We start from the raw sequence: 11,726 nt of genomic DNA, 5'->3' as shown, positions 1-11,726 counted from the left end.
CTTCGTGATCGACGTGACCCTTTGTGATCGACGTGACGTAAACCTACTAAAACCACATATTGAATGAATACGCAAAAGGAGAGACTGAATGAATATGGAGGTGTGTTTTCCCAGAAAAAGTATTTGGCAGAGTTCGAAATGAACGAGCGACTTCCCACGTGCTTCTGTCTTCTGGGTTGCATAATATCGAAATTGCTCGATCGATATAGCGACTGGTATGAGGGGCTAGAAAGTGTCGTTACGAGATGGCAGGATAGAAGTCCGTATCGAAAATTCGTGTTTCCGGAACTTTAGCTGTCATTATATAAGCACTTCGACCACATGTCAGAAGGCAAATTGATTGCTGCGTCCTTGTGAGTGGTGCTCGTAAATTGAAACGTAAGTTGCTATTTGGTTCATGGACAAGGGGATTGCCACGAAACCGGGTTTCGAATTCACTATATATGTGCCTCTTATTACAGATCTTACTAAGTTATACCAGAAATTAAATTATAAACCAGTGAAATGAGCAATTTAGCTGCTACGAGCAATGGAGGTAAGTGCCACTAGCGTTACAAATATACTGTCATCTCACGTATAGCACTCATTGTTAACTAGCCAAGGATGCAACTGGTACCGCGTGTGTAAACTGTAATATTGACATCGAATTTCATTGTACTTGATTTCATGATTTACCTACGACTCCGAGTCGAGACTACCATTCTAAAAAGCATGGTGTTTGAATGCGCTAGTTAATGGAGCCGCTATAAGCGCACCAGTGTCTAGAGTGCATCAGAAGTTTTACCGACGTAATGTGTGACTGCGATTGCGTCAGCACTGGAGCAGTCAGAGTGCAAAAGGCACTCTCGCGCTTTGATATTGTGACGCCAACCGTGTCCACTACGACGCAATAGCCCGTTACGTCACGACATTTGTTTACATTTTCACGCCTCTAATATTCAACTACCATATTTTCGTCCTGGCTACGCTTGTGAGATTCGCTTAATCTGATTTCGGATTTCGGATGCGATTCACATCATTACATAATATCCATTTTTCGTTAACAGCGATGGACCAATAACACACGAGGTAACGTAACGCCCTTTGTAATGTGATCTAATGACTTCCAGCGAACAATGCAGGTGGTACGTCAATCACCACAACCGTAAAATTGCTAATTTGATATATTGTACGCGAATTCGACATTCTCCGTTAAGATAGACGCAAATTCACACATAACACTCGCTTGATTCTCCGCACAAATATATATTTCGGATAATGGTGTATAATTGATCAAAATCTATCCAGCTGGACGTTTTCAATCAGTAGAAACGCCCGTTGTTCCGTCGCCCCTCCCACTATTTACATTCAGGCGATTCTAACGGGTGACACTTGAGGCATTGTTATAGATAGAGTAACACCCAAACACATACTACTCCGGCTTGGGGTGTTATGTAGTGCTCAAATGCTACGTAAGGCCCGCGGTGTTTCATTATGGGCATTTTGGACTGGTAGGTTTGTGCGAAAGGCCTTACAGTCTCATACAACATCCATTTTCCAACACATAGCGAGTAGTTATTGCGCATTGATTCGTTTGTCTTCAAAGTACCCAGATTTACCTTAGTCATGTACGCGCACAATTATTTAACCGACGAACCTGAATTTCTTACTATTACATCTTGCATTTTTAGTGGAACAACACCACTCTACGAGCGGCTTCGGCATAGGTTTGTGGTCCGTAATCCCTAGTTATTTTCAAATCAAGCATATTTTCTCATTTTTATCGAAATAGGCTCGTATAAAGTAAAGGCAGGCTTGGCTCAGATGACCAAAGGTGGTTTGATTATGGACGTAATCAATGCGGAGCAAGCAAAAATAGCCGAGGAAGCCGGAGTAAGTTCTTCATATTTTAACCGTTGCTGCGTCACACCATTTGTATTTTGTTCTGCCAGGCTTGTGCCGTGATGGCGTTGGAAAGAGTGCCGGCTGATATCAGAAAATGCGGGGGCGTGTCACGAATGTCAGACCCCAAGGTCAGTATGTTGTCAAACTGAATCTCTCAAAATGTGCTAATGTTTGCGTAGGCCAAATTGAGATGTTGTGTGCGAGTCATTTAATACAGGACATGTCAAATATCTTGATGGTTATTTACTGTCATTCGTTGGTTGTCGATAGCTTGCATAGAGTAATTAGGGTTATCGACTTCACTCTAGTGAAGTGATAACTTTCACAAGGCTGTTTGCAAGTCACACATTGTATCGGATTTGGATCGGCATGTTGGCCAGGTTTATTTAATCAAGCCGGAAATCAGGTCACGGCCGCCTTATTTAGAGCGTATTCGCGCCAGTTCACGACTGCGTTTTCCTTAGCGATTATCAGCATTGACACATATCCTATGATAAATAAACGATTAAAGGTCATTTGTATCCATATGATTTCCTGGATTAACATATTCAAGTCGCACACCAACAATGATACATATTCTCAAGTACGCGTAAAAATTGAAACTTCTTAGTTAAATTCTATATTTCAAAGTATCAAAGTGTCTATGTGGTCCAACCAAATCTGGCCTAAATATCAAATCCCAATTTAGCCTTCACATAGGTTGTTACGGCCGACATGTGCGTGTCTGCAGCAGGGCGGTTACCGAGGCAACATCAGCGTATTCTTTTGGCCCATAAGTTAGGGTGCCTTTATTTTGTACATGCAAGCTAATGAAAAGCTAATGCAGCTAATTAAGCTAAGGAAAAGCTAATTAAGCTAATGAAAGGCTAATTAAGCTAATGAAAAGCTAAGTAAGCTAATGAAAAGCTAATGAAAAGCTAATGAAAAGCTAATTAAGCTAATGAAAAAGTAAGCTAATGAAAAGTAAGCTAATGAAAAGCTAATGAAGCTAATTAAGCTAATGAAAAGGCACCCATAAGGGGTGCCTTTATTTTGTACATGCAAGCTAATGAAAAGCTAATGCAGCTAATTAAGCTAAGGAAAAGCTAATTAAGCTAATGAAAGGCTAATTAAGCTAATGAAAAGCTAAGTAAGCTAATGAAAAGCTAATGAAAAGCTAATGAAAAGCTAATTAAGCTAATGAAAAAGTAAGCTAATGAAAAGTAAGCTAATGAAAAGCTAATGAAGCTAATTAAGCTAATGAAAAGCTAAGTAAGCTAATGAAAAGCTAATGAAAAGCTAATGAAAAAGTAAGCTAATGAAAAGTAAGCTAATGAAAAGCTAATGAAGCTAATTAAGCTAATGAAAAGCTAATGAAACCAGCGAATGTAAAAATGAAGCCAATGAAGCAAGGAAGTAAGTCCAGGTTAGTATTTTGCTCATATGATTCTGGATGTATCAAATCCGAAATTTTAAATCCAAGTTTAGAATCTGGATATTCGATTCTCAATAGGGATTTTTGAATTATGATTGCAATAGTGCCAATTCAGACCTAACTGCACCCTGCAAACCGGAAGATTTGACGGCACCGACAGGTTTGTTTTGAGGTGTTGATGGTGTGTCTTGACTACTATGGTCATTTACACCAGGCAATTTTCTACATTTCTATTCCGTAGCGGCCGACTTGTACAACGGCCCACATTCTTGGCTTTTATAAGGCACCGCTTACACGGATGAGATGCCACCTAGGTAGGAATTCTGGAGTCGACCTCGGTCGGTCACAACCCATTGGTGTTGCAGCTGTGGATTATACCACTGCGTTATCTCGCCACTACATACAGCGGTGATCTCTGACGAAGTTTTTCTGCCTACTCGGTGCTAAAGTGCCAGCACGCCTAACATGATAATGTGGCCGGTTATGTTTGCAAACTGAATTTGATAGCGTGAACGAACATGAACATCAACGATATTTCAAAGGGAGTTCATTTCTTGATGGTAATTAGTTAGGAAGGCAAGGAGGATTTGAAAACAGCATTGTCTCACAAGCTCCAGCATGCCTGCTATCAATCAACGCATCATACAAAACTGGATTAACCCGTTTCGGCACGTGATATGTCTGGTAAACCGAATTCGCGTGGATATTGGTTGCGGGCTTGACAGTAATTTTTAGTTTACAAATAAACTTCACATCATGATCGACAGATTATAATTTAGATTATTGATCGTTTTCTTTAGAACTGAATCATTCTGCGCATAATTTCAAAATTGGGAAGACTTCTTTTTCGTTACCTTTGCGAAACCTAAATGACGTACTAGTGAGACATCGGCACCATTGTCATCCTGATAATGAGCAATGAGTAAACTAACGTTGAAAACGTCCGTATATGTACTACTTTGTAATTGCATATATTTGCTGCGCTGAATTGGGATATTCACGTATCATTTCTGCTTTATAATATTTCACAGGGAGGGGCAAGGTATAGCCTATCGACCATGGGTTGTCGGGACAGCTATCGTTTGGTAGAGTAGAGGTTTAACCAGAGCAAACAGTTCGCAGGAGTGAAAAAGTTCGATAACTGGTCTAGCTAAGCAATGTAGGGTCAATATATTTTGTAAAGAGAAAGCTACGTTTTCATTGGCACAATGTTCAACCCAAAATCGGCGATGTGTAGTGGTTCCAAATATAATAATTTTCATAGTCATTGGGAACGATAAAGTAGCAACATTTTCATAGTCGTAAATGAGTATATCACGAGTATTTTCAATAATATCGCGAGATAGTACTCGCAGCATAGTTTATTTATAAACGAGGCTGGCATTGATGTCGGTTAATAATTATTATTTCAAAGATACCAATTCAGCGTCAATCAACAAACGCACACATTTCGCAATTGCAATCAGCGAAGTTTTTCGATGCGTGGTGTTCAATTAGCTTCCTTGTTACATTAGCTTCATTAGTTTTTCATTGCCTTGTTTCATTAGGTTTTCATTAGCTTTTGATTAGCTTACTTCTCATTACCTTAATTAGCTTACTTTTCATTAGCTTACTTTTTCATTAGCTTAATTAGCTTTTCATTAGCTTTTCATTAGCTTACTTAGCTTTTCATTAGCTTTTCATTAGCTTACTTAGCTTTTCATTAGCTTAATTAGCTTCATAAGCTTTTCATTAGTTTACTTTTCATTAGCTTACTTTTTCATTAGCTTAATTAGCTTTTCATTAGCTTTTCATTAGCTTAATTCGCTTTTCCTTAGCTTAATTAGCTGCATTAGCTTTTCATTAGCTTTTGATTAGCTTAATTAGCTTTTAATTAGCTTCATTAGCTTTTCATTAGCTTACTTTTCATTAGCTTACTTTTTCATTAGCTTACTTTTCATTAGCTTACTTTTTCATTAGCTTAATTAGCTTTTCATTAGCTTTTCATTAGCTTAATTAGCTTCATTAGCTTTTCATTAGTTTACTTTTCATTAGCTTACTTTTTCATTAGCTTAATTAGCTTTTCATTAGCTTTTCATTAGCTTACTTAGCTTTTCATTAGCTTAATTAGCCTTTCATTAGCTTAATTAGCTTTTCCTTAGCTTAATTAGCTGCATTAGCTTTTCATTAGCTTGCATGTACAAAATAAAGGCACCCATAAGTTATGTGTTGGCGATTGCATAAATTCTCTGGTTTCCATCCTCGCTACAATCCATCAGAACAGGCTTCTTGCATTGGCGAGTTGTTTGACAGAATGCCACGTTTCATACAGCTCATCAAAGAGATCATGGCGGCCGTCAGCATTCCTGTAATGGCGAAAGTGCGAATCGGACATTTCGGCGAAGCCCAGATCTTGGAAGCTTTGGGCGTTGACATGATCGACGAATCGGAAGGTACCATTGCTAGTATCTACATGAAAAGTTGTGATGTAACATGCTAGATGCAGGACAGTAATCCCGGACGCGTATTTTATTTGTATGCAAGCTCCTTTTGAACGTAAGTATGTTTTTCAGTTCACATGTTCATTTGTTCAAACACCTCAAGTCTGCGATATAATTTAACGACAGTAGGAGTCGTGGTGAAATATTGTCAATTAAACACTCGCGTTTGCTTGTGATTAGGTCAACAAATATATCACAACTAGGCGCGCGAGAAATGCAGCAAATCACATTAAAATGGCCAACTACCACTTAAACTGTCAGCTATGACTTTCGCCGTATGCTCGATACTTCCTGTTGGCGCGAAATGTAGTCACTTTGGTTGGATGATAACGGGTATTCAACAATCACGCTCCGTAAATAAGTTTAGAAAACGATTTCAATGATTACCTTACTGAACAATAAGCAATGAGCAGAATATCCGACCCCTGTGTCGCAAAACTTATCGACGAATTCCCCTAATGCTATACAACAACATAATTAATTGCGAATATGACTCGGCCGTGGAACGGCAATGATTGTAGTCCCAGGGAAAAGTCTACCTCAAAATTATACCGCGGTATAAATCGAACACACCATTTTAATTCAAATGATACTAGACAAATTTGAAAAAGCGCAAATGGAGCACGAATAAACTTCGGTACGTTGGATTTATAACGATGGTTGCGCGCCGGTGTTTCCCAAACTTTGTTACCCCCCAGGGCCGCAAACCACAGGCATCGAACGCGCTAACCTCCTACTCCCGAAAAAAATTGATAGTAAAGTCACTACATTGTCGCCTACACTTGCACTCAATAAGTGTCTCTGCATAATTAGTCTATTCGTTGTTTGATTATTTGGCTAGCAGTAAAACTCAATGTTGCATAACGATGAACATCTGGGGAGAGCGTTGGAGGCGGTTTTCGATTGAGTACGCCTGGTATGCGAACGAACGGTGTGAATGTGAATACAGTCGAAAACCTGATTCGGGCTCACAAAGAGAGCCATTTATGTACGGAATTTCCAAAACAGTTACACCAAGCTTGGCTCGTTTCGCGCTATACAGTTTTCGTGTAATGTTTTCTCTGAAAATGTTTACCACTAGATTAGAATTAATATAAGCATAAAAACATTTCACAAATTCGATCAGAGCCATATTACCGGCATTTCGCTTTAATTTACTTATCCAAGTCTGCCACTTTAATCGAGTATTGTAACAGTGTTAACGTTTGCCGACGAAGAGCACCACGTCGACAAACACAAGTTCAAAATCCCGTTCGTGTGCGGCGCCAGAAATCTCGGCGAGGCTTTGAGACGAATCTCGGAAGGAGCTGCCATGATCAGAACCAAGGTTTGTTTGAGCACATCCTTTATGCACTCGAATGAACTCGAATGATATAAATCGATGTCTCGGTTTGCTATCTGTTACCTCGTGTGATGAAGTCGATAATACCGCAGGCATGACATTCCCGCACGTAACGCGGGCGGTCGTATGATGAAGTGAAACATCGAATCCTACAACAGAACACTACCACGTTAACTCGAGATCTCCAAGTGGTGTCTGCCGCGCAGACTCACAAAATCCTCGATACATCAGCAACTCGTGAATAGGACGAAAACACGCCCGTCGTGTAGCAGCTGAAATACCGTGAACAAGAATTGGAAATCTAATTTTGCAATTGCAATTGCAATTATTCGCGAAAACCTGGAAATTGATTTAAAATCTGCATTTGAAAGAAATACTGCGAGAATCAAGTTCGATTCATATCAAACCAATCTTGGCTCGTTTCGTACTGTACGGTGCTCATTTAGTCTATCCGGAAAACCGTTCGTTAGATTAGATTTAAAATGAGAACATAGACCCATTTCACAAATTAGATTAGAATTGTAGATTACCTGTTTTTCGCTCTAATTGGTCTAGTCTAGTTTGGCGTGAACGAAACAACCAACAAGCATCGTCTCGCTAGAGCAGTGCTTTTCAATCAGTTGTATGGTACACCGTAGCCAAGGTTGTACCTATTTCTTGGAGTGTACCAGATACCGCGACTAGGACTATTGCATGTGCAAACAAATTATTTTTACGATCAATTACCTCTCTTGTTCGTAATGGAAATTGCGCCGTCATCTGCGTTCACTACGTCACAATTGATCGTGCCGTTATGTATATACAGTATACACCTGTGCACATGTCGATATTGTTGGTGCACTCAAACTGTAAGGTAGATATCATTGCATAAGCGTAACTCATGCACTTCTGGTTATTAGAGCACTGTGTATGAATTTCGACTCAAAGCACCACCGATATGGTACTGTTTGTCTTTAACCTGACTACAGGTTTCACTTTTAACCATGTTCGACTTGAAATCCTCCATTATTTCCAGTGACTTACGCGATCTCGCTACGACCAAGCGTACTTTTATCAGCCAGTTTAACAATAAACACGTGATTGTGGTGATCAATTGTCACGATATTTAGAGGTGATCAAAGCAGTCAGCGTTGCGACTCTAGTTGAAGTAGCGCCCAAAATTTCTACTCAATCAAAGTCGAAGTAGCAATTCCGAAGCCATGTCAAAACTACATCAAGTGCAAGTGGAAAATGAAAGGTCTGAAGAGTACTCGAGTAGCCAATTTCGAAAGAATAAATACGGTTGTTGGGGGCTGGCATACTTTTCGAAGGTAATCGGTGTTGGCTACCTTCGAGATTGCATTGATGTATCTTCGCGATTTACGCAAAAGGACTAATGACACACCAAATATGCAGAATCTTCGAAAATGTATATCGTTACCGCGCTACAGAAACTATTCCATGCGGGTCTCATGATAATCTCGCACATAAATGAGATACAAACAAATTCCAAAACTGCTTTATACTTTTCAATATCTGACGTGCGAAAAGCGAGCAGTTTTGCCTACAGACTCGTCAAGTAGCATTGGAAACAGTCTAAAAGCATAACCATTTCAGTAAATAGTGCAAGAACGCAAAACCTACTGAGTACGCCGAAAAAATATAACTAGTTTGTCACTTACCAATGGCCACCTCGTTTACGGCCATTTCGAAACATAAGTAGTTGCTGCTAGGTGCTAGCGATCAATGGATAATAACAATATGCTATCAAAATTTACATTTGAGTGTAAGTTACAATTGTGGGGTACAGCTGCAGATATCCCACTCTATACAGCAACACTATGAAGAATATAGAGTTTTAAGTCGTGCCGTTTTTGTAAGGATTGTGTCTGCATTTACAATGTCTTCCCTTGCGAAATTTTGCAGCCTTCTTTCATGTATTCTTGTGTCGACGCTATACACCAAATAACCGATAGCGGTGCTATACGAACACTAGTAGCAAGTGGCGAGATAGCGTAGTGGTATAATCCACAACTACAACACCAATGGGTTGTGGGTTCGAGTCTGACTGAGGTCGACTCCAGAATTCCTACCGAAGTGTTGGAGGTTTTTCTGGGCTCCTCCTCGTCATTCCATCCGCGAAAGCGGTGTCTTCAAAAGCCTAGGAGTTCTACAAGTTCTACAAGTCTGCAGCTACGGAATAAAATAATAAGAAATATCGGCCTGGTGTAAAGACCACTGTAGTCGATAAACACCATGAATAACTCTAACAAACAACAATAGTAGCACTTCGTTACTGACCACGTCTGATGAATTTGTCTGCAGGGCGAGGCCGGTACCGGCAATGTGGTCGAGGCAGTACGACACGCGCGATGCATCAAACGCGAAATTCGACACGCGCAAGCTATGGACGACGAGGAACTTTACTCGTACGCTAAGAAACTTCAGGTGAAGTCATTGCGTTTGATGGAAACTTCTGAGAACACTCAATTATTAAGACGGTCTTTTTGTATTTAAACAACGATTCCTTGTCACATACTTCCTTTTTGTTATTAGGTACCGGTTGATTTGTTGCGACACACTGCCAAGCTAGGAAGACTTCCCGTTGTCAATTTCGCGGCAGGCGGATTAGGTATGTTTGAATTTGCATCTTTGCCAGCAGCGTGTCCGAAATACAAACTTCCCTTTCTGCACAGCTACTCCTGCCGACGTGTCAATGTTGATGCAGTTAGGTGTCGACGGTGTTTTTGTGGGATCCGGCATTTTCAAGAGCTCCAATCCAGTGAAGAGAGCCAACGCTATGGTGCAGTCGGTTGTCCACTATAATGATCACGAAAAAATGGCTCAATTATCGGAGGATCTTGGCGAACCGATGGTGTGTGTTTTAATGTTAAAATTATTTTCATCCGTTATGTTAATGTATACTCGATATCCATTCCATTGTCAAGACAGTATTCCAATTACAGGGCCAGTGCAGCGGTTCTTAACATTGACCAGCGAACACTTGCACTAATCCGCAAGCCATCGGGGAACCCCAAATGTTCGCTAAGTCACAAACACGAAAATCAAACAACATTACATATCTAGCACATTGCTATAGAACTGGAGTGGGCAAATTGCGGCTCTTTAATGAATGCAGCCTCCGCACTTCTTTGACGTCATATCAGCCTTATTTGAAACTGCTTGCAGCCCAGGTGGCGAGGCACAGCATTACCACACAATAATAAAGGTCATTCGATAGCCTGAATTTCGTTGTGGCGGAATCAATTCGTATTTTTGAATTTTTGTGCTGTGGCTATTTTAAAGTAAGATTTTTTATATGCCTCTCGCGCATGAAGCAAGTCTACCCACCTCTGATACAGAGTATCGGTGCATCAACACTGCGTTAAAAAACAATAAAACATTAATTTTTATAAGAAACAAGAAGGTTATAGTCAATGAATATCATATCATATTATAAGACATCAACGCGACTAAAATGCGTGCTGAACAATACTCGGGTAGTTCCAAGAAGTATAGCTCTGGACCAACAAGCAACCGAATTTTTTCGACATTCACTACTATAACCTCCGAATGTACGGCACGACCTGACCCGGTTCCTACCTGCAATGGCATGCCTCATCCAACACGTAGTTGATAGCGCTGTGACAAAACCATTCCCATATTTGGTGGGTGAGGCGGGAAAATAGTGACCTTGTCGACGCGCTCGTGTTTGATAGCAATTTTACTTTGCAGCCTTGCCTTTAGCCACATGTATGGATGAAATCAGTTGTTCATATGCGGTTATGTAGTCTCCGACAGCTGATCGTGATGATTTGTTTCAGGTCGGGATTAATTGCGACAATTTGAAAGAAATCTGGGCGACCAAAGAAGCCGGCATGAAATAACAGAGGAGTGGAGTTATCACGTTTTCAGTTGCGAATACAATCGTACTATTGAACTTTGAATAGTAAGCGCGGTTCTGATTCACGCTAGAACCAGGCGGCACGTTCACAGTGCAGTTGGAATCATGCAGAGTCATTTCTGGCTAAAGTCCGCCGTTACTTTTGTTGAGATAGTTTTACAGAAAAGGGCCGAAAAGGGTGTACAGGAAAACAGATCATATAGCTCAGAATTATATCGTGGTCACAAGTCCTATGTGCCTACATGTATGTATATTGTATATACGTTCCGAAGTGCATGCATAATTCGGATTAAAATGTACTCGTTTAGTACCCCTGTTTAAGTGTGAGGTTGGTTCTGTTATCGTGTTGCCATGGGTGTATAGTATACTGTATATTCACACCCGAATAATCAGGGGTGGTACGCGGATGTGTGGAAATAGGGATGGTGTGAACGTGAGGTTCACGTTCGCGTTCTGTGAGTAAACCTCCGAAATTTAGAGGTTCACGTTCACAAGCGAACCTTGGTAGGTTCTGCACTGTGAACCTTTTTCATATATTACAATTTTTACTTCATTATAACATCTTTAGTTGAAATTTATCGCATTTATGCACCAGGGCTTTGGAGCAGCCGTAAATTTGCATTGCTCCAGCTCCGGCGCTTTCTTCTATCACACAATAGTTCCGGCTCCAGCTCCGGAGCCACATTATTACCACTGCTCCGGCTCCGACTCTGAAAACTATCG

At 40.5% G+C, this 11,726-nt stretch overlaps 1 protein-coding gene across 1 annotated transcript; it reads left to right on the top strand.

Moving 5' to 3' along the window:
* The first annotated feature begins 271 nt into the window (after window positions 1-271).
* On the top strand, window positions 272-11,052 carry LOC145458796 (pyridoxal 5'-phosphate synthase subunit SNZERR-like). Its single transcript, XM_080337286.1, has 11 exons — window positions 272-378; window positions 462-535; window positions 1,671-1,706; window positions 1,772-1,872; window positions 1,932-2,012; window positions 5,610-5,730; window positions 6,975-7,105; window positions 9,425-9,547; window positions 9,656-9,731; window positions 9,796-9,974; window positions 10,924-11,052. Exons 2-11 carry the CDS (start codon window positions 505-507, stop codon window positions 10,984-10,986), a joined length of 942 nt encoding a protein of 313 aa, XP_080193412.1. The 5' UTR covers window positions 272-378; window positions 462-504; the 3' UTR covers window positions 10,987-11,052.
* The last annotated feature ends 674 nt before the right edge of the window (window positions 11,053-11,726 follow it).

This window comes from Botryllus schlosseri, chromosome 16 (assembly GCF_051294905.1).
Source record: "Botryllus schlosseri isolate E-star chromosome 16, Bs_hap1, whole genome shotgun sequence".
In the NCBI taxonomy this organism is placed as follows: Eukaryota; Metazoa; Chordata; class Ascidiacea; order Stolidobranchia; family Styelidae; genus Botryllus; species Botryllus schlosseri.
The sequence above is the reverse complement of the archived record's forward strand: the minus strand, read 5'-3'. Positions and strand labels throughout refer to the sequence as shown.